Source organism: Pocillopora damicornis, chromosome 14, assembly GCF_964200805.1.
Source record: "Pocillopora damicornis chromosome 14, jaPocDami1.2, whole genome shotgun sequence".
Taxonomy (NCBI): domain Eukaryota; kingdom Metazoa; phylum Cnidaria; class Anthozoa; order Scleractinia; family Pocilloporidae; genus Pocillopora; species Pocillopora damicornis.
The window spans coordinates 16,723,980-16,747,416 of NC_142683.1; the positions used below are offsets into that span (position 1 = coordinate 16,723,980).

The 23,437-nt window shown below is 39.0% G+C and overlaps 3 protein-coding genes and 2 long non-coding RNA genes across 8 annotated transcripts in view; 3 read left to right on the top strand and 2 right to left on the bottom strand.

Moving 5' to 3' along the window:
• Window positions 1-23,437, bottom strand: part of LOC149034742 (uncharacterized) — a 367,942-nt gene that overhangs the window by 305,491 nt on the left and 39,014 nt on the right. The window lies entirely within an intron of this gene.
• LOC149034760 (uncharacterized) overlaps window positions 1-23,437 on the bottom strand; it is a 95,990-nt gene that overhangs the window by 45,476 nt on the left and 27,077 nt on the right. The gene's annotated exons all lie outside the window — the stretch shown is intronic.
• The window catches only part of LOC149034761 (uncharacterized), a 73,457-nt gene that overhangs the window by 14,106 nt on the left and 35,914 nt on the right, over window positions 1-23,437 (top strand). The gene's annotated exons all lie outside the window — the stretch shown is intronic.
• Window positions 1-23,437, top strand: part of LOC149034762 (uncharacterized) — a 66,638-nt gene that overhangs the window by 7,287 nt on the left and 35,914 nt on the right. The window lies entirely within an intron of this gene.
• Window positions 1,608-13,805, top strand: LOC113679213 (supervillin-like). Of its 2 annotated transcripts, XM_089194372.1 has the most exons (16): window positions 1,608-1,762; window positions 2,529-2,870; window positions 3,494-3,734; window positions 4,241-4,440; window positions 4,643-4,719; window positions 6,057-6,086; window positions 8,022-8,059; window positions 8,228-8,303; window positions 8,717-8,854; window positions 9,378-9,505; window positions 10,009-10,164; window positions 10,439-10,588; window positions 10,802-10,923; window positions 11,053-11,111; window positions 11,488-11,584; window positions 11,743-13,805. In XM_089194372.1, the coding sequence occupies exons 1-16, from the start codon at window positions 1,703-1,705 to the stop codon at window positions 11,827-11,829; spliced, it is 2,001 nt and encodes a 666-aa protein (XP_089050498.1). In that variant the 5' UTR covers window positions 1,608-1,702; the 3' UTR covers window positions 11,830-13,805. The 2 variants fall into 2 exon arrangements, with proteins under 2 accessions (XP_089050498.1, XP_089050499.1); XM_089194373.1 differs by lacking the exon at window positions 6,057-6,086.

Genomic DNA, 23,437 nt, shown 5'->3' on the forward strand with positions numbered 1-23,437 from the left:
AAGGCGCGAGACATTGTCACCATTGGAGAAGGAGACATGGACTTCAACGCTGCCTTGGACAAATTTGCAAACATTCTGAGTGGAGATCCTGGAAGTAATCCTGTTAAAGGTTGGCTAACATTTCTATCACCTTTAACCCTTTACATCCGATCATCAGTACAGGGCGTGAAATTAACTTTTTTTTTTGATAGCCACTTGGCTCCTAAATTCTTCAAAGTGGTAGCCAATTCAAAAAAAGTTGGTCGCCATTTTCAAAGACAAACAAAATCTTTCTTTACGCTGTCAGTGTTCTAGATAGACCCTCCAAAATTAAGTTAGGGAAAAGATCTTTAATGTGCTACAAAGTGGAAACTAGGATGGATGATAAACAACGTTCAGGCTCATCTAAATCCAAGATGGCGTCTAGTTATCGATCGAGATGCATGTGCTACGTTTTGGAAACAAAGTTAACGAGGAAGTTTGCCGCGGATTTATCTTTGCAAATCTTTTTAATTCACTATATCTCTTGGTAAGGTTATGATGAAACGTTCTAGTCGCCAATTTGGCTTCAGGATTTCAGGATTTGGTCGCCAAAGTGAAAAATTTAGGCGCATTGGCGCCTGTATTAGGCGCAATTTCACTCCCTGACTGAGTATGTATTTTCTCCATACTGTTCTCTATGCATTTTCTAAGGTTCTAACAAGGAAAATCTGTATAACAATCTAGACCTTCTTTAGTTGCTGATCATTTCCTTAATTCTCGTTACCTTACTGTGTGATTTAGGGCTGATATTGTAAGGAGAAATTAGACGCTAGTCACTCTAAGGGATGACTGGGTTAAAACTTGCTTACTACAAGTACCTCCTGACTGAAACAAGAGATCCTACATAGTGCCATTTGTATGTTTAACCTTTTGACTCCTAAAGCGTGATTATCACAGGATCACCCCTGGATCACACGTCGACATCACGAGAATAAAGGAAATGATCACCAACTAAAGAGGCTCTTGATTGTTAAACAAATTCTCCCTGTCAGCATCATAGGAAATATAGAGAGTACTTTTAAGGGAATATGCATACTGATGTTTGAGTGAAGCAGATTAATTGCCATGATACCAAATGTTTCAAGAATGATTACCTCAGCTTGAATTAAGAGTGGTGTCCAAACCAATCAGTGCCTTCTATGGACAAACAGTTCCCTTTGGTTGACACTAAGTCATTTTCCCAGCTCTGTAGTTTTCCTTTGCCAAGGTTTTTTTCAATAATGCTGGCAGAACCGAGTGGAGTTATCGCAATGAGAAGTTTCAACCTGTCGACCCCTCGGAGTGACTTGCTTCTTATTTTCCTTTCAAGTTTCACCCTTGCATCAAATGTAAAGGAAAATATCACAAATTTAGGAAGATTCTCATCGTCAAACAAGTTTTCATGGTCACTGTTATAGGGAATGGAAAGTGAATCGTGTCGAGAAAATCAATACCAATGATAGGGGTATAGGGTTTATCTCAAGTGAAATCTGTAATTTACAAAATGAATTTTCTATGTGCTGAATCGAGTGCAGCGGTTCACAGTCAGCACTATTATATTTTGTTTTGTTTACACTAAAATTCAGTCCCCACTTATCCTCATATAGATGCTCAAAAAATGGCGAAAGACGAAGAATACGAGAAGGGTGTAGTTAAGGGCAACATGGTTTAAAAAATTCATTGGACAGATCCTCCAACTCTGATGCCAGTAGAGACTATGTGTGGACGAATTCCTCAGGTCTCCATTTTTGACACTAAGGAGGTAATTATATTTTATTAGTAAAGTTTTCCGCTTTTTGCTGGTGATCAATTATTTGATCATCTGTGAATCGTGTTCACGTTGGAAATCTTGTTTCTGTGTTTTAAAACACTGAGTCGAGGGTGACAGTCTCTAACGCAGCGGTCAAGCATCCGCGCATGAGTGAACGTCGGAATGACCAGGTGCCAGTAGTTGGCGTGCATTGAGGCTGTCACAACCTAGATGTTACAAATAGTAGCACAAGCTAGTTAGTCACGGTGTTTTGAAAGCGTATAACTTTTTAGGTAAAGCGCAAAGCAGAATAGTAAATCAACAGGATATCTGTACTTGAAAGAGCTTTGCGTTCGGAAAGTCATTAGCTTTCCTTTTCCCTGCTTTGTTTCCTTCTACAGATTTCAATGAAAATTTCAATTTTATTTCGTTTATTTTGCAAGAATGCGGTTGTTTCTTATGTTAAATTGTGAAATTTTGCACACTAAATCAGCGCGCGGCCGGCCAGTATTGATTCCTTCGACGTTTGGTCGGTTTTTCTGCAGATTTAGCGTTTTGTTTTGAGTTTTATCAAAACAGTTATACGGTTTTTTAACACTGCGCCATACTCGATTGCGTGGTTGTGTACAACTCTTGTAAGGCAATTTGGCGCGCCACCCACATGAAGCCTATACAACATTCACCCCTTCACAGACATTCGACCGCTGTGTTGCCTAAATTGCATTCGGCTACATTTTTTCTCTCACAGTCCTAGTCAACACATTTTGTTTTTATTCAGGTTTTCATATTTGACTTTGGTTCAGAACTGTATGTGTGGAATGGACAACAATCGTTATCAGGGCAAAGAAAGTCGGCCTTCGCTCTGGCAAAACAGTTATATGAAGAGCCTTTTAAACCGTATGGAAAAAATTATGATCCAATCTACCCGTATGGCAAACCCGAAAATTGCACCGAAGTAGACAATAAAGTCTCAACTGGCAGACCACCGTGGACGTTATTTGCAAGACTTCACGAAAAGGCTGAAACAATCTTGTTTCGTGAGAAGTTCCTTGACTGGCCTGATCCAACCAAGATTATTCGAATGAAGGGACACCCTAGCACGCTTGAACTAGCACCAACGGTACAGTGAATTTTGATTACTGCTTATCATTAGGGACCAGAAGTTCACTTCTGTTCTGGTTGGTTTGGTTATTGCTAACCCTTTAAACCTCAAGGGTGACTAGCATCTAATCTCTCCCTAAAGTATGACCCCTGAATTGCACATTTAGGTCATGAGAATATAGGAAATGGTCACCAGGAAAGGAACCTATTGATCGGCAAACAAATTCTCCTTGTCAGCACCTTAGGAAATGTATAGAGAACAGTGTGGAGAATGTGCATACTGATGTTAGGGTGTAAAGGGTTAAGGGAGGAAAAGGTCAAAGGGTCCTGTAGAGAGTTAAAGTAAAGACGATGGTAAATTTTAAGCTTGGTCTTCAAAGCAGATTGTTGTTTAAAAGTGAATTGTTCGCGCAAAAATTCCTTTGTGTCCTCGTCTCGAGCGTTTAAAAACTCGACTCGTGCCTTGAGTTTTCGAGGATCGAGATCGAGTTTCGAGGGACTTTCAACTTACTTTTGAGCGGTACTTTAAATTTCAGTTTGTAAAACATGCACAACACGAAAGACACGGAACAGTGTTGACAGTTTGAGAGTGAGCTTTGTTGTGAACAGTAATATCATGTTGGTTTTCTCCATGACTTTTAGCCTCCTCCTGTGGAACTGAAGCCCTGTGACCCCAAGAGCATGCTGAAAAGTCCACCGCCATTGCCAAGCCAGATGTTTGAAGGGACGAATGTTGGGCGTGGCAATGGGATTCCTACTGTGTGGGTGGGTGACGTTTACAAGGAGGGAAACCTTGTGACAACCGCCGGTTTAACAGTGTGGCATATTAACGAGTACAGACACTTTGAGGTACAGCCAGCACAACATGGACATTTCCACTCAGGTAAACACATCAATGCTGATAGTGTTATTTATTCTTGTATGATTCTTGTTTAGAAAGTGGTTGGCGCACGGGGTAGGGAGGACTGAGTTCGAGCCATTGCCGAGTCTCTGTACTATTGTCTGAGGCAAAACACGTCAATAACATATTGCCTTTTTCCACGCTGGAGTTTAAACCTTCCGAGTGTTTGGCTTGTAATTTCTCCTTAGATTATCACTTTTAAATCAAATGTAAAGTTCATGAGAATAACAAATATGATCACAAATTTAAGAAGCTCCTGATTGTCAAACAAATTCTTCTAGTGAGTACCACAGAAGAAGTAAAGAGAACAGTGGGGAGAAAATGGATGCTAATTTAAGGATGGAAAAGGTTAAATGGGTTGCTTGTGAAATGTTAGGAAAACTCGACGTAATGCCCTTGGGGGGGGGGGGGTCAATGGATTAGCTGAGAGCAGACCTCCATTCAATGTCTTTAAGACGTTTCTTTAATGTAGTATTTTGATGTTGCAGGGGAAGGCTACGTGATCAGGTGGGCCTACTTTGTGCTCGCCGACAGAATAGTCAAAGATCGGAAGTCCCGTTGTCGTTCAACCGTTGCTGGGCGCGTCCGCTGCGCTTACTTTTTCTGGCAAGGAAATGACTGTTCTGTGAATGAGAAGGGTGCAGCTGCCATCATGGCTGTAGAACTTGATGAAGAAAAAGGACCGCAGGTAACGATATGAAATGTGTATTAAAAGAATTATCCTGACGTAGTTTGTGTGTGCCGTCCTGTCTCTGTTTGCCTTCTTGCTTGCCTAGTTCTCTCGTCTTTTCGTCTGTCAGTCAGTATCTTCTTCTTTTGGCTGTTTTGTCTTTTTTTTTTTTTTTTATTTCTTTTGATTGGTTAGTTTTACCTCGATGTTATCTTTACAGGTAGGAGTGGTGCAAGGAAAGGAAACTCCAGTATTTCTAAATCTCTTCAAAGGGGAAATGATTATCCATACTGGCAGGTACACAGTTTGTGAACATCTAGTTTTGATCAGCCAGCAGTATTTGATTATCAGTAATATTTGATCTTGAGCCAAAATATGTTCGAGTGATTGCCTTCTCGGTGGAAAAAAAATCACTCTCGCAGCGTCTCTCTTCACAGAGGAGTACAAATTGACAAGGAAACGCGAAAATTATCCGAGGTGGAGTGATGAAGGGAGTATCTTAGGATGGATTAGCTGCCTGTCTTAAAGGAGTAGCAATAATTTTACTCACTTTATTCTATGGAAACCGGGATATGCTTCAGCGGTTTGGGCTATAAAGCTCATGCGCAGAAGTCGTCTTTGAATAATGAATCTGTATTTCAGATATTTCCTCAAAAATGTCCTTCACTGGTCAAATTTACAGCAACCCGCTGTCCATTACACTAACACAATGCATGAATATTGGACGTCAATTTTATCATTGCGTTGCAATCAAACAGCAGAAATTCATGTTGGATGTTCTCAATCACGCTACCACGAACACAGCATTCGAGTGTGTTGATTCACTGGTAAACTTTATCATCAGGAGTCGAGATTATTCACGTATTCGTTGCATGTTTACATTAAATATGTCCCATATATCATTTATCACGATTTAATTTGAATTGAATTGCAGTTAGGCTACTTGACTCGAGAACAGAAGCATCTCTCATTCTGTGTGAATAAAAGAGCCGATGAAAACTCGTGTTGAGACCAGCCTGCGAGCAAGCCTCATTCTTAGCGCTGCAGGACGCGCGTTTCTCCTCTGCGGAAAGAGCACAAACGAGTTGCGGAGAGGTTTGCGTGGCTCAAGGCGTTGTACTCTCGCGCAGGCGAGGAAGTGCTCGCGCTGAAGCCCCAATAACGAGGGCCTGTTGATATTGGTTTCGGTGCGCGAAAACGCGAGTGATCAAGTCGCGATTGGTTTTTTCATTTTTGCATCCAATCGGCTGAGAAAGTGGGTCGAGTTTTTTCGACCAATCAGAGAGCGAAGTATAGCAAACTGATAAGACAATTTCGGATTGCCTTCAAATGCTCACTTATAAATTGCTGTATCACGCTAGAACAAATCATTTTCTAAGCAGGCAGCCATACTAAACTTGCAATGGGAGATGCTTTTTTCTCAGGCCAAATAAATGTTTATCAATGATCGTGATAATGAACAGTTTAAAGGAACGATGTGTCTAACATTTTTTAGATAATCTACCGATCCAAAAAAACACACAGAGAAGAATGGTCTAAACTCTGAAAATGAAGATGGGAGAAAAGCTGAGCTACTTTTTGACAAATACTATTGTTTATGTGAAATTTCACTTCACTAATTCTTTTATTAACAGCTTACCCAAGGGCTGGTATGACACAGAGACGTAAGTTTAGTTCTGATTTTCTAACAATAATATCCGCGTAAGTAATTATTTTAAACAATATCTTGGCAGGAAAACTTCCCCTACCTGAACCAACTTTAATTTCTTCGTTAAAGCAGTTTTTAATTGGGTGTAGTGAAACCAGAACCAAAATAATCAAAGTGACCAATTGGAACAAAGGTTTACATTATCATTAACCAATGAGAGCTCTAAGTGAAAACTTGCCAACTGCTTGAAGCGCGGGAAAACGCGAATGGCCGGGTCGCGGTTGTTTTTTAGTTTGCATCTGATTGGTTGAGAGGATGGTGCGAATCAAGTCAACGATGGCGCGAGCAAAGTTGAGCGAAACGAAAGCAATTACGGGTTACTTTTGACACCCAGTAGAAAATTGCTCTGCTTTAAATCAAATTTTTTTTTGACGAGGGCGTTACTGACTGGCTTAAAACTCTAACTTGCCTTGAAAAGAAAGAACCAAGTCCTGAATTAACAGTAAAATCACGTAACAGTAAAAATGTAGCGTAATTTGGCTGGCGAAAATTGTGACCGCCATCTTTGATTTTAATGGAAGCGGATGGCTGACGGAGAAAAAGAAATTTTTCCTAAGGGGTGAGCGACAGTAAAGAAACAAGGAGAGGGATGGGGGTGGGAGAGTTTTTTCGCTTTTCCCCGCTCATCCCCCCCCCCCCCCCCCCCACGCCGTGGACTATAACTCCAAATCAAACATGGCTGGTTGAATAAACGATGGTTCGCTTCTTAGCGTTAATTAACCCTATTAAGACGCCTGCACTGCAAGCTCATGAAAATTTTAATGTTAAAGACCAAACCCATAAACTTCCTGATGAAACCACAATAATCGAAAATAATTATTTCAACAAGTATGCTTTGGAGCACAAAACATCACGGTAACCTATGAGAAGCATAATTGAAACGAAGTTTAAAGAAAATAATTTTCATTTTTCCTGAAGTTAGTATTAAAATAATTCAAATTGTAAATGGAATTAACGTCTGAAAACTCATTTGTCAAATTTCATAATTACACGATTTCCTGTTCATGATTCCGCCTCACTGCCACTGCCACTGTCACCCGCACAGTATATGTCATTTTGTTTAGCATTTCATGTCTTCTCAGTGGACACTGTGTGGTCACTTACATGAGGTTATTGGGGCCCTTAAGCACCACGACGACGACGCCGACGAATGATAGGCCTGTTCGTTGTCACACAACGCCCATCTCCTCTGAGAGGGGGCGTTGCGTGACACCCTAAAGAACAACTGCGAAGGAGATTAGTGATGGATTCAACGTGTTTTCAGTTTAAAACGCCGCGCGACCTCATCATCAGCATAACATGCGATGGTAGCCCTTGGTTTCAAAAAATTTTGAATAATTTGCCGTCGCGGATCCCGCCTCTAGACTTCGCTAATGTGATAATTTTACGCTGTTGTTTAGCAGAGGACGGCAAGGAAATGTACGAACTTTAAAACTTTCGTGCTACGCCATGTAAGTGTTCCAATGTTGTTTGGCCTCATTCTTGTTGCCGTCGCCATCGTGGTTTGCTTAATGTCCCAACTGTATAAGATAGACTCCTTTGGTAGGACGACAGACTGAACTCATAGGATGCGCAAGTAACGCACATACAGACCATCGTTCCGCACACTCAGTTATTGGGTCGTCACCTACCGCACATAGACGCCTTACGTAGACAAACAAGGGGTAGGGGTGGGGTGGCTGACACTTGGAGGGGTGAAGGTGTTTCAAAGTAGACACCACCCTTAGTCAGGAGCATATCACGAGTGTGGTGGTTGGGCTCGTCTCTCTTGGTCCTTAGCTTATCTCTTGCGGGATGGCCGGACGTTTGTGCTTATGTCAGAGGTGTTGAAGAGCAAGCACAAAGAACATTAACTGGTTCTCATAACTTGATACTTTTACTTGCTCAATAGGAAAAACATGGTAGATGAGAACACAGCGAAATTCACAGGTAGGCTTAACTCATTAACTTTGAAAGGAGATTTACTCGTTACTTCCTCTCCTCTCAGTGAACAGGTTATGAGAATAACCTTCGTCATGTTATCTTGATGTAAAACTAAATTTTCAATAATAACAATAATGCTATAACTCGCTTTCATTTGCTTTCGTTTTCTGCCAGATTCCTCTGAGACTCGTTTGTATGTGATTCGTAATGAAGAACCTGGAGAGGCCTACCTGAATCAAGTCAAAGCAAGGTAAAGGCTTACTGTGTTGTGATCATTTCACTGTTGTGTCACATTAGGCACAGTTTTAATCTCCTCACGCGATATGCTTGCCACGCGGAAAGTTTGTCTTTTCACGCGTCTTGAAATACTCTCTCTTGATATTTTGGAATGTTTTCTCACATAAAATACAGCTTGTCCCACCAAACACGCATATCGCGCAACACGTTCTTCACGAAACGCGCTCGTTTTAGATACTCCCAGGTGATCATTTGATTATTATATCGCATGAACTACAGTTCTAGTCTCCTCACGCACCGCGCTTATCGCACAAAACGGTCGTCACACAACAAGTTGGTCACGTAACACGCTCGTCTGGCTTGAATACCTCAGATGAGAGCTCTAAAGGAGACAAAGACGCAACTTTTATTTTTTTCATCTCATAGTTCATATTCGCTGCGATCAAGGACCAGTTTAGTTCTGGTGTCACGGCGTGAAGCTCACATCTACTTGTGGCATGGATGTAAATCCAGTGAAGATTCCCGCGCCACAGCCAAAGCAGCTGCCAAGAAAGTCCAGGAAAGGTAAGGCAGAAGTAAACAGATGCAAAACAGTTATGGCACAGGGAGTGTTGTGGCAGATTGGGCATTGGGTTTGCTTTACCAAGTTAAGGCAATTTTCAGTTGAGTCTCAAAAGTATTGTGGTGTTTTTCCTTCTGCGTTCTTTAAGTTTAAGTTCTTTTCTTGTTTGAGAAAACTCTCTCTATCCTTCAACCCAAAGAGAGGCAGAAATAATCCTACTTGCGACTTGGGTACTCTCGTTTTTGCTGGCTTCATGCAATTGACGCGTTTTTTCTCGAGTTCCTATGGGCTCGTTTTGATATTTTCGTTCGTTATCATTGGCTGTTGTCACTACTGCGGTTTTGGTTGCCGTACAGTCGAATTTACACTACCACGCTCTTTGATTGGTCCGGCGAATCCGCGCCGCCCTCTCAACCAATCAGATGCAGACTTAAAAGCCATCGTGTCCGACTCACTCACTTTTCCCGCCATTGATTTGTACTCGATATGTGTTTTTAGTTACGCCTTTTTGATGTTCCATTGCAGGAAGAGTGTTGATTGCAATATGGCTGGGATTACAGCCTTTTCTCTCAGTGAAATCGAGGAAGGAAGCGAAACAGAAGAGTTTTGGAAAGTGATTGGAGGAAAGAAGTACTACTGCAGTTTGGCGCATGGTATGTAACTGACCTTGTTCACTCGTCGTGCTTATAGGCGCAGAACGGATAAATGATACATCAGCCCATATGAACGTGGAGTAGACATCATTAGAAAGTGCTTCTCAGGAGCTTTCATGGACTAGAAACAAACAAGGGTTTCCATCCGTAGCTTCCGTCTTAAGTTGGAAGATTTCATCCACAGACCTCAGCTAGAACAAACTTGTAAAGCAACGTCATCACACGTGAATACTGCTGAAAGGGTTTATTTTTTTTACTGTGGGACTGTTCTAGTTTAGTGGAACCTAACGTTTGACGAACAGGAATAGAGTAAGGAAAGTTTTGGCTCATCCTAGTCTTTTTCGGCTGCCATTTTGGAATGTTTTGCGGAGGGTAGCATTGTGTGACGTCTGAAAAAAATGAATTAGGACAGGTTTCCTCGCGATTCTTGCTCGACTACGGTGTGTTGTTATGAGGATTTGTTTACGTGTTTATTTAAGAAAGATTTTTTTTTTTTGTCGTAGATCCATCCAAACACAACTACCAACCTCGACTTTTTGAACTAAGCAGTGCCACTGGAAAATTCACAGCGAGTGAAGTTTTGTGTCCCTCACGATCGGAACCAAAACTGTGCCCGTTTCCATTCCTACAAGAAGACCTTTATACGGCCAAACAACCAGGTGCGGAAGCTAAGCATACTTGTTACAAAACTGCACAGGGTAATCGCAATGTAAGGAGATTTGCGCGAGGAATAAGGAATGGGAGAGAGAGAGAGAGAGGCAGAGGGAGACGAGACGCCTTTTCCATTAACACTCCCTTCCCGGCCTTTTCCTTCCGCACCCTGCTACCCTGCTACCCCTCCCAGCTATCCCTCTCCCCCTTCCCCCTCCCCCCCAGAAGACAAGTTTTTCTAAGACACAGATTTTTGGTTATTAATTCGAGGATTATTTGCAGGGTTGTTTATCGTAGACGGTTACTATGAAGTCTACGTTTGGGAGGGTTGGATGCCTGAGGATGACGATGATGTGCGAACAGGCTCCGGAAGACAGCGCTGGGACAGAGACAGAAAACTCGCTATGGAAACGGCGCTGAGTTATGCTAAAGGTGTGCGATTTGTTTTTTTCCCTCTCTCTCTCGCTGCAAGTGATATTTTTGTCTTTAGGTGTATCGTTGTGTTTCTCAAGTCTATTAGTTGCCAAGTTAATTTCCAGTCATTATGAAATATGAGATATTAACTTTTCTATCTATCATTGATTCCTTTCAATGATTTATGGTATTAATTTTTATTTATTTATTTATTTATTTCGTATTCCTCAGAGGCTGGAAAGCGCGTCTCTCACCGTGTGTACGTGGTGTATGCCGGCATGGAACCGATGACGTTTAAGGTTCTTTTTCCTTACTGGAATGATACACCAGATGTCATCAAAATACAGAAACTGGTATGTACTATGTCGAAGCATGCAAGCAAGCAAGTTTTCCTTGGCAAGTTGCACTCCTTTTAGTAGAATTAAAAAGCCGCCCTATGCTTCTTTTATCGTAATCAGTAATTCTTGTTGTCTCTTTTCTAGGACGGAAAGCAACCCAATACAAAACACTCTGCCAGCGACTTACTACAACAGTTTACAAAGTAAGTGACTATAGAATCATGTTTCCTGTCACACAGAGCTGTGTTCTTCTCCTTCAGCAGTTTTCATCAGTGCTTCTGGTATGAGAATTTCCAGACTGTGACAGAGGGCGCACGCTTAAACATTGCAATTATGTAGAGTTTTCTTTAGTAAGCTCTGCGATTGGTCCAGACTAACGCACCATTCTCTTAACCAATCAGATACGTACTAAATCGTTGTCGACGTGGTTGCCTGCATTTTCCCGCGTTTTAGACATTGTGCTTGTTTTAAATTTGGATGCCTATTGGCTCCACGTGTTTATTTTCTTTTATATGATTGGCTGATCTTGTTATTGTGTGTATGGCCTCTATCTTAACTACTCCTGAATTGCTTTCAAAGGGATTTTTACACACTGGCTGAACTTCAGAAGATACCACCACCCCAAGGAGTCGATCCAGCGAAACTTGAAGTTTACTTAAGCGATAATGACTTTAAGGTGAGTTCAGAATGAATTTAATGAGAAAGTGCTCCAACTTACGTTTGTAAGCGAACCTCAACATGTCACTGTGTGTCGTGGTGTTCTATATTGATATGGCCACCTTTTTAGGTGAGAGATTGGTGCAACAATTAAGCATTTTCCTTTTCTTTTTCTAGGAGATTTTTAAGATGGAGAAAGAGGCATTCAGTAAGCTCCCAGGCTGGAAACAAATCAATCTAAAGAAAGCTGTTGGTCTGTTCTAGAGCAAAAAAAAAACCTCGAAACTACATGGTGGTAACTCAGACTATTTATATCCTTGTCGACAGGTGCGAGAAGAAGGAAGCAGTGGTTATTACTTATAAGATCTGATGCGCTAGATTGCCTCTGTCAACCTTTTATCTCCCAGAGTTGATTGACGTGTCACCTCTCCTTGTGATTCCACCGTGTTATTTTGCAAACATGTTATGAGAGCATACAAGGTAATCAACTGGGGGGTTAAGTCTTGATACAACACGAAGTTCTCCCGTTTATTTTACGAGGAAATATTTGGCAGTCTGTTGGGAGATTTGCAAATATGATTCTGGGAGTTAAAAGGTCAGGGATACCTAACTTTGAGATATGGTGTGCCGGTAAGGAATGATAATAAGATTATTTTCTTACGCGTATTCCCGTAGCATTTAGTGTGCTGGGTGACGCGAGGCAAGTTTAAAGGCAGATAGCTTTATGTGTAACCTAAAATGCTAAAAGATGTATGTTTTTTGTAATGATGAATTACCTTGTTAAGATAAAGCTATTGATATAATTTTTGATGTAATTTTCTTGGCGCAGCATCAGTAGGCTTAAAAATGAAATGTGATTTTTATTTAGTTCAAATTTTATATGATAATATGATAAACTTAGGCGTTAGAATGTGTTTCACGTCAGTTTGGTTTCAACCAAATTGGCTCACCTTGAATTGAAAAGAGTTATTTCAATTTGAATTTCAAGAAATTGTTTTGAGTCAAATATTTTTATAGTCGAGAATTAGATTGCAAGTAATTTGCGGTACTTGATAATATTGATTTTAGAGGAAATATATTTTTGAAATTACGCAGTTGATTTTAGAGAAGTGTTCTTCGGAAAAGGTTTTAAAATTCACAGCCATTATTCTTTTTCAGACGGAAAATCTCGACAATGTTTTCTTTATACGTTCGTTTCTTCATATTTATTTCTTCGCATAATTTATTTCTGTATCTCAAAGATTTCGTTAGAATTCTGCTGGGCGGATGTAATAGATTTTGCATTAATTGTTATCATATGTAAAGATTATGTTTGTTGCATATTTTTCATTTCAAAAAATACCATGACTAAACTTGAGTGTTAAATACAACGATTACAGTTCCTTTCGGCTAATGATTTCGTCAGATGACCTGGGATAAGTTGGAGCGCTTTTCGATTGAGTGTCTTAAAACGGAAACCAAAATAATTACACTGGCCAATCAGAAGAGAGGAAAATACCTTGAAGAACCAATGAGAACTCAAAGTAAAACCGAGAAAACTGTCTAAAGCGCGGGAAAACGCGGGCGACCAAATTGTGATTGGTGTTTGTTTTGCATCGGATTGGTTGAGAGGGTGGCACGATATTTTTTTGACCAATCACAGAGCAAATTAGAAAAAGACCAAAGCAATCCTGGATTTGTTTTGACACGTACTATTGAATCGAAGATTGCGCTATTCGTAAACATCGGAAGAAGTCAGAGCTGGTAATATTTCTTAGGCAATGGACATATCTCGACCCAGGTAACGAGCAATTTTTTTCCCATATTCCTTTTCATGTCGAAAGCACTGATTGCCAGGGTCGAATGAAGTTGGAATCATTTTGAGTTTCCTGCAATATGATTGGCTAAGTTTCTTAAGAGCAGTTTTGAATCGAATGTCGTAAAACTATAACCAGAATAATCACAACAGCCACAGCCAATCAAAACAAAGGTTTTGTGGCATCGTCAGCCATTTAGGACTCAAAGTAAAAACTGAAAAGCTACCAAAAGCGCGGGAAAACGACTAAGACACGTAGTGTTTCCTACAATTCTTGATGTTTTAATGGTTATAGCAAATTATTGTTAATCTCAGATTATTCAGTAAGCTTAATGTATTATAAGAATTGAGCTAAATTGTTTTCGTCAAATTGAGCAGGAGAAAGTTGTATATACAGAGAAAATTATGAAAGCTGAAATGAGATTAAATTTATGTTCTATGTTAATCCTGATGTGATGTACATAGTAATAAGAAGCTTTGCGTCAGGTTTTTATGCAGTTAAAAAAATATTACATGATTGAGTGTGTCCTGTGCTTCATGCGTTTACCTTGCATTTCATTTGTTCATACGCCCTGTCTCCCATGCATTTGTTCATTTTGCTCGTTCGCTCTTTTATTTGTTCGTTCGCCCGATCTTTGTTCGTTCAATCATCAGTTTGCTTTCTCTTTGTTTATTCACTTGTTTGCTTTCTCTTTACTCGTTCCCTTTTTCTTTTTTTTTTTTACTCACTCGTTTCCTCTCTCTTTCTCTTACCCATTCATTCTCTTTTCCTTACCCCCTCCCCCTCAAGTTTTTTCTCTTCTTCTGTCCTTCTGTCCCCTCCTCTCTTCCTATTTGCTATTTTTTCGTGTTGAACTCGCAAAGGAACGTATCACATTTCAATCCTTCAAAAGGATGTTTTATTGAAAAATTTTTTTATAAAACTGTTTATTCGTCATACGTCGTCCACGGGACTGCTTTTCGTGTTTTTTTATCTCATCTTTACTGTAGGAGGAAAGAAACCTTGCATTGGTGATCATTTTCACAGTTGACTAAAAAGTTGACTCGCGCAAACTACACACACTCCCACCCCCTGGTTCAATCGGTTTGCTTTTTCTCACCGATCAATTGATCGAATTATCCGGGACCCTGGGAACGAGATCGACTCATTTTTTTCTTGGGTGCAGTAATGACTGATCAGTCTCGTCTTCAGGTCTTCAAATTTGTACTATCTGTTGTAAATGACGATGTCATTGACACAAAATAACTGAGTGACCGAGAATGAGTCGCACGAAACTATTCCATGTATAACACGAGACATGGACCGCTTTGTTCTCGTCCCCATGTTTTCTTACGCTGTCACGGGCGCACACGTGACCGAAGGAAGCGATAACTCTGAGAGCCAGGATGAGCTGTAAAGGAAAGCAAAATTTTTCCAAGAGAAGTGTGCCGATCTTGTGCATGCGCGTGAAAATTTGAAAGGCTACAAGAATTAGAATTTCTGAGGCAACGCACATCGTTGTGTGTTAGTGTTTAGAAATTTCTCTACAGGGTTCACTTACCCTTGACGTCTGATGCATTAGCAGGGAAGTGTTTCCCTCAGGACATGTTAGATATTTTCGGCGTAAGGACGTAAGTCTTTTGGTTTGGAGCATCTGGCATCGGAATCGTCAATATATCCTTAGAGTTTTCTTTGGACATACTAAGGACGGAAAGGGAGGTAGTTAACTATGGGACTAGGCAAGAATTTGCATAGAGTTATACGAGTGCATTGGTACCGTCAAGAAAAAATGGGAAATTTACCAGGAAATTCTGAGAAAAATTCACGCCACCGCATCAACCTCGTTTTCAGGATCCCTCTCTGATCCTTGGAACGAGGCTGAGCAATTCCACTTAATCGTTATATGGGTTCAATGCCGGGCTGCCGTGATTGTCACTTAGCCTCAATTGCTCTGTGCCACGCAGGTATTGTTTTCTAGCCGTTTGGTCTTTCGGTTTTTATTTTCAAATGAACAAGTTTTTCCTCCGTGATAAATATCGCCAACACTTCTAGAGGCCCCGTACTGATTATTTTTCGATTTCCGGGGGCCGATTATTTGACATTTTGGCCTTAAGGTGGGCGCTTATTCAAGGGAGGGTGCTTATTCGCGGAAATACGGTATATTTTGTAAAGCAACCCCACTTAGCCGAAATGGATAGCGACAAAAACTGCTATCCTAGGGTTTGGATCTGGAAGAGGAAATTGTAAAAACTACCTTTGGTAGGGATTACTTGCCAATGCTGTACTTGAAAGATGAGCATCTTCCGCTGTCATGCCAAACTCCTTTCGAATCAGCGTGCGTTGTCTATGAAACCAAACACGTTTGTTACATAAAAGAAAAGTGTCTTGTTCCCAACAACCTCAAACCGGAGACTGTCGAAAAAGCCTCTCGGTGTTTGCGGTAGTACTTCACCAAAGACTTGTCTGCTTTCATTCTCCTCAAGATATTTATAAAACACGTGAAGAGCATGTTACATCATTATTGAGTGATTGAATATCTCAAGTCTAAAAAGAACTTCACCGGGTTACATTACTCTCAGAAAAAGGCCAATTGAGCCTCTCAAGCTGATATATAATCAATATTTTTAATAACCTCGTTTTCTCAATCCTTATTGTAGGTTGCAGGACCTCGTTTTTTCCCCCCGGATTTATGACCCGCGAACTTCGCATTGCGGGCATAGCTTCGAGCGAAAAGAAAAAAAACTCGAATTCGGTTTGTAAGGGTTACCTTTTTTGGACAAGATGTATAAGCCACAACATGATGGCTCCTGAAACAGTTGCGAGTAGCGACACCATTAGCGTCAAGGTAGAGATCTTCATTGTTGTTGGAGATGCAGGATGACCGACGAGACTTCCATGATTAACTTTTACAACAGGAGAGCTTGAAGTAGTAACTGCTGTAGATAACATGCAGATAACATAAGGGTGACGGTGGTCTGCGCAATATTGGTGACGCAAATCTCGTTAGCGAGCTAAGCGTTATTACTAATAGGTCATTATGGAATTTAGTATCCACTGTGTAATGCAAGTCACAGCAAAATGAGAATTGTGTTGTGTGTCACTAAAATTAGAAAAGTAGCGAATTTTGAGGTGGTCACAATCGCTTTGTCAAAAGCTTGGAAAAATTAAAAATTCTGAGTCCTCAACGAAAAAACCGATGCTTGTAAAATGTAGGTTGTTCAAAACGAATCAACAGCATATTATATTTGGTAGCAAAATCATTATCAATGAAGTTGTTATCGAAAGGTCACAGTACAACATTTTGTACACGAGTCGACGTATCCTGGAAATAGTAAGTCAAATGATACAAGACAACAACCGAAGATTAATCCATTTGTGATACTTACAAGTTGCATTGTTCCGACCCACGTCTCTGTAAACAAAACTTGCGCTGTTAGCTGCAGCAGAAGAAGACAAAATTTCGAAACTTAACAAAACTGTATTTTAGAGAAGCGACAATTTTTGACTGCTGATTGAAAGATCATTTTTCAGATGAAAAAGCAGAGCCTGGAAGGTGTCATTACAGTGTTTTCGTAAAACAAAGATTTGTAAAGCGAATGAAAACAATGCGCAAAATGTCAGTGATCTAAAACGCTTCTACTCAAACCTTTTTGAAGGAGAAATAGGTTGACAATGGAAAGCAAAATAATCAACTGATGCTTTGGTCGCATTGGTAGAGATAACGAATTCGTAACTTTTTTTTTGTTGATTTGTTTCTTGACTTGCACACGGAAGACGTCCAAGGCGTCGCAATGAAATATTTCTGCTTTGAAAATTCTTGCGACTTCTTTTTTAGCGCGAGGTGGTGTTTATGACGTGCAGAACCGCTTTTGATTGGTCGAAATCCGTGACATGCGCGTGCTAAAACACGCTCACCTACGATAAATTTACAAAAGAATGGATCGCTGTTTACTATGCGCTGTTGCTGTCATCCCTTGACAAAAAGCTTTACACTCGTTTGAGGCTTTATTCCAGTCAACAACTATCTTTTGTTTTTTTCTTGGAAATAATAATCTCCATATGAAAAAGTTTCACCTTGAATGTGACGCATAATTTATCTTTTACAATACTGTAATTTAAACGGAGGACGGAGGAATAAGCTGAACCTTGCTCCCAGCTTTTTTTTCTCTTTCGCCTCCTAAACAAGAAAGAGCCCTGGGGACGAATTAAGAAGAGAATGGGTGGAGTAGCCTTTTCACAAGTTTAATGAGAGACTACAGAGGCCCTAAGGTAATCATTATTTTTTTAATGGTGCCTCGATCTGATTGGAAGGTGGCAAAATATTGTTTTTGCTCTACCTACAACTTGTTTCGTCTACAATGGTGTACGCTGTAAGGAGGTAAAACTACGCCGACCCAAAATTCAAGGGAAACGAAAAATGGATCGAGATTCAAATGAACTGAGTCATGATGGAGAAATATCATTAAAAAAAAATGTCTTATTTGCTCAGGTTCATTCGAGTTCGACTAAGTATCTCTACAGATACAATAAGACCACACTAGTCATCATATTTCGTACTACCACTGAACGAAACTGACGATGACTTGACGATATTTTTCAGTCCACCATTCAAAGTGGGAAAATTCATTTGAATTTTAAATACGCTCAAAATTAATATTCAGAGGTATCGATCAGTCTTGCACGTGGAAAGAGCTTACGAACTGCAAGAACATTCAGCTTCGTTTGCGTTATTCCAGGGCCTGAAAACACTTTACTTAAACGTCATTTCCTTCAGATATTGTTTATTCTGTCAAGGCAGGCGTATGTTTCTCCGAGGTTGCTGAATTGAGAGATATTTGTGAGCTCCGCGTTGAGGATTTATAAATGTCACTTTAGGACTGATTTTCTCAAGGTAAATAAACCACGTTTAAAGACATTTTTCACAGAAATGAAGTGTTCGGAGTTTTGTGCTGGTGCACTTAAAACTTAGATGAGTTTGATGCTGAAAAAAAAATGAAATGTAACGAACAGCGCAGCGTGAGACAAATCACTAAGAATGACCGCCATGACAGTCCTTCAATCACGTGACGAGGAATTTGTGCTTTATTGACAACATGTAAATCTCTTATTTCTGTACCAATTTATTCATTTATTTACTCATTTTAATATCTGTCCTCTGTTTTATAATGTATGAAGTCGTTTGTTTGTCGAAGGTAAGACACTGGTATCAAAGGAGTACCTTGTCATTGTTCGTATTATAATCATTATCCTTCTATCTCGCAAAATTACCATAGCAACAGTTTAATAAGTGAATTCAGACCCATGGAAAAGTTAAAATGTACTCTCTGTTCGCGTTCATTTGTTTGCAAAATCAAATTGTCTGTAACATTTTTCAATTAAGGAAATTGACATTGTTCTGTTAAATGCGGGGGCTTACATTAATTTTTAGATCCGAATATTGATCTTGCCACTTTAAAAAGTGAAGTACCAACATAAACAAAGGTTGAGGGGCGTGGCCACGACTTTGAAGGAGGGGCCACAATGTGTCACACCCAGGGTACTGTACCTACCCGCCTGTGATGTCGACATCCACGTTGTGTTTGACTAAAAGTTACATTTCATAAGATGAGCAGTGAGTGAGTAACACATACTGTGTAGATTCTCCAGATTCGCTCTTTTTAACCGCTTGAATTCTAAGGCTCTCATGTTCCCCAGGTGACTGTAAAAAAAAGCGTCACTTCAAAAAGAGGTGAGGGGCATTTGAACACACCAAGATCACCCCCGAGCTACACCCCTCTTGTTGAGGTTTATCCCAAGATTACCCCGAGCCACGCCCCTATCGTTAGCATGTACCCCAAGGACACCCCGAGCCACGCTCCTGTTTGTGCCTTGTATTCCGTGAGCCTTCTGAGTTACGTCTCTGATGATTGCGTGTGTTTACATTGAATTTCTCTTTTATTTCACATTCCAGAAAGCGTCAGGCAAAGAATGTCTTAAGATCAAGAAATTCAACGAGGGAAAAGACGGATAGCCTCTCAGGAGGTTAGTTATATATCTTTTTTTTTCAGAAACGAATTAAGTAATTATTTGCGTTTAGAAATCTGGTCTACACTAGATGCTTAAACCTGCATTTGAAGAATGTCTGCAATTAAGACCAGACCAGAGTCGACAATGAAGGAAAAAAGCAAGCAAATGAAATTTTCTTTTTAAAAAATTGACACCAATTTCTCTCAATGTTTTAATCTTTCAATCTTTCTCAAACTAAGGTGTTTTTCAACAGTTTCGAGCCCTGTCGTTTTGATTAGTTACTTGGTGTCTGTTAATATAAACCGCTTTAGTTATTTTTTACGTAGTGCGTGAATCCATCTGCCTATCTAGGTTACCAAAGCAACGATTTAGCCCATCAAGTACTCATCCCATTTCAACATTAAGTGCTAACAGCACTTACAAAATAATTACAAGTCTTTAATCAATAGATTTCCTTTCTGCCGAGGGAATGACTTAAGACTGACTTATCATTACAACTTGTATTCACATTGTTAATCCAAGCTATTATCTGATGACATGGTAGTATTCGTGCCAAAAATATTGTCGTAGATAATCGAAAGAGTTTAGGCGTTCATTCGATGGGAAATTTCTGCAATGAGCTCATAGAAGCTTAGCAATAGTAGAAAGTTGAGACAGAATTGTCAAACCTGTCCCACCTACTTAGGCTATAATAAATACCCGACGATTCTTATCTATAAATTAGAAATCGTCCCCTTAACTCACCAACAAACTATAAGATTCATTGCTGCGTGTCGTAACTCTTGAGGCTGAACTGAATTCCTCATAAACCAGATTTTTTCTTTTCTAATATTTCGGTTTTATTTCATTCACAAAAACGGCTTAGTTTTGGAGCGATGTAGCCCTTAAGACTAAAAGCAAACAGTTAAAAGAATACCTCAAAAATAGATTTTCAAATGATTTTTTTAACAAAAATTCATTCCTGAACCTCTTTAATATTGGATTGTCTGGTGGTTTTGTTTTGGAGCCTATGTGCTAAATATTGTAGCTCTTAAGTCTAAGACCAACTTTTTAGAGAATTCTCTAAAAATATAAGTAGATATTTCTCTTAAGCTGACTTTTGTTGAAAATCTCGACACTTTTATATTTATGGAAGAAAGAACAGGGAACTTTCTCTACCTTTTGAGAATGAAAGAAAAATTTTTTTTAAGCCTGTTTGCGAAATATCGTTGCTCTTAGAACTAAGACCAACTTTTTAAGAGAATTATCGAAAATACTTAAAAACTGTTTTCTCGAAACATCCTTGAACTTTTTCTTAGATACCAAATAGAATTTTTTTCAATATTAAATAAAGAACAAGGAACCTACTTTACCTCTGGGAATTAATGTAAAGTTAAATCACATGTCACATGTATCATCATTACTTCTATTTCTGAGGACAATTTGGTTGAGAATTCATTTGAATTGCGGATGAATTTTTTCAATTTTATCAAACAATTCCTTTTACTCCAAAATTTGATAGTTCGAAAATTTTTTCACGACAGTCGTTTTTGAGATTTTTATAGAGATTTATGGTCTGGTTTCATTTTCCTTTCGTTTGATATATAAAAGAAAAGAAATTTAAAGCGATGTAGCCCTCGAAACCGAACGTAACTAACTGAATGAACGACTCAAAAAAAGATTTTCAAGAGTTTTATACTGTGCCAGTTTTTTATGGAACCTATAGCGTAGCTCGTAGAGCGTAGACCAACCCTTGAATTATCGAAAAATTGATAGCTGTTTTCCTTCAAATATTTTGGATTTTATCAGATTCTAAAGATTGTTTTTTAGAATTGAGTAAAGAACAAGGAGCCAACTCAGCCTCCATGAATGAATATTGTTTTTTGGAGCGTTTTGCTAACTATCGCAGCCCTTAAGACTGAGACCAGCTTTTGAAAAAAATTCTGTCGAAGTCAAAAGCTATCCTCTGCAAACTTTTTGTTAAATCCTGGATGAATTTTTTCTGTGCTTTTTTTATTTACTTTTCTTTGCTTTTTTATCATTCTGTAAAGGGATAGGCAAGATAAAAAAAATGAGTTCAAGGAAATTGTATGGATATACAAGTTAGGACGTTAGAGGAAATTGTTAAATACAATGATTTTTTTGGTTGTACTTTTTTAACAAAGCACTAAAAATTTAAACAGCATCCAGTTACCTTAATCCATATTTAGGAAAGAAATGTTCCATCGTGTTCCCAAACACCTGCGAATTCTAATCTGTTCTTACAAAAAATGCCCATGATTCAAAGGTGTTTTTAAAAAAAATTTGTCAAAGTTACAGATCACTTGAGTAGATTTTCAGGACTGCTTATTATATTCGAGTTTTCCTGCAAAAACGTCTCAGCTGAAATCTTTTAACAGACATGCTCTTAAAATTTCGATAACGTTGTCATGAATAAACAAAAACAAAAAAAGATAAAAACCGTAAAAGCCCGATAGAATCGAAATTTATAAGCATATCAAGCTATCTCTGACTACATGTCTGGCAGTAGAACAATTTTCACAGAATTTCCACCGAAAGATTCTCTCCAATTTAATGAGAGGATCAGATGTTGTTTGGAAATTTCAAGCAATTCCCAGCGATTCCAAAAATTAAGAAATTAAATGCTAAGGCCGTATGCCTACTCTTTAATATAAACTTGAAATCTAGTTACATTTTCCTGAGACAAGTTTACTATCGGTAGGTGCATTTTAACTAAAGCTATTTTTCAGACATTTTTTCTAAAAATAGTTGTTTACCGAAAAACAGATTCGTTTCGACGCACAGGGACGTAGAAATTGTTATTCAAATATAATCCATTGTTTTCACGCTACCACGCTATCTTTTGCAAGAACAATTGAACTCTGTGAATATTTTGTTTGTTTGCTTTTTTTTCACGTCATAAATACAAAGACCGCGAATTTTTTTCCCTTCCCTGCAAACGATAAGAAATGCAATTTAAACTAGAAGAAATGTGATTTATACAGTTGCACGAACTCTGTTGTGATCTCAGAGGAATTGCCAGCAAGAATTGAGATTAATTGCATGTGGCTGCGTAGAAGCAAATCATAATTTGTTTGCTTAAAAACCTAAATAGCTCGACCCTGAATACCGGGTTTACAAATTTAACTTACGTTCATTTCGACAGCAGCAACACATTTTGTGAACTACGACACAATTTATCAGCGGTTGTAATAAATTAATCGGTAAATCCGGGTTGCGTTCATGTTCCTCAACACTTCAGGAATTGAATATTGATTGAAACTCTTCCAACACTATCACGAATTTTATGGATCATGACAACATTTATTAGCGATTATAATGAATTCATCGTAAATCCAGGTTTCGTTCATGTTCCTCTTTTTTGCAAGCAAACCGCACGCACAATCAAAATCCCTTCAAACAGTAATTTTCGAGGTGTATTGCATTTATTGATTCATCGTTTATTTTCATCTCTTGCAGATAAATGGTGGATATCTTTTTATATCTGTAATGCTCTAAACACGAATTAAATAGGAAAGCCTATGATCCAAGGGAACATGAGATTTTTCAGAGGTACAAAACAGATGCAGCACACATCCCACCAAGAATACAGTGATTCAGAGCTTGAATGAAGCAACCTTGTTTTGCAGTTTTGTTTAATTCTACCAAAAACCTATGTTAAGGGCTGTTTAACAGTAAAATTTCCCGCCTAAAAATACGGGTGCTTATGACACGCATGTGCCGATTTTCTATACTTATTCTGTAAGTAACATCTGTTCAGATGAGGTGAATTATTATTTTCCCGCCAAAAGACTTAGAAAAATACGGTGCTCAAAATACGCATGCGCCGATTTTTTTAAAAAAAAAATTGTTTTGTTGATATCATCTACTATCTGTCAATAAAGTTAATATTTTCTCCTTTATTGTCTTATCATATTTTTAAGTCAATTAAATGTTGTTTCAAATTGTAGTAAAATCTTTTATTTTCTCTCAATAAACCACAAATATTTGACTGATCAAATTATTTTATTGTTATTAGTTCTCTCTAATTGTAAGGTAATAAGATAAGTAATTATTGATTAAATCAATCAAAAGGCGCACAGGGAAAAATT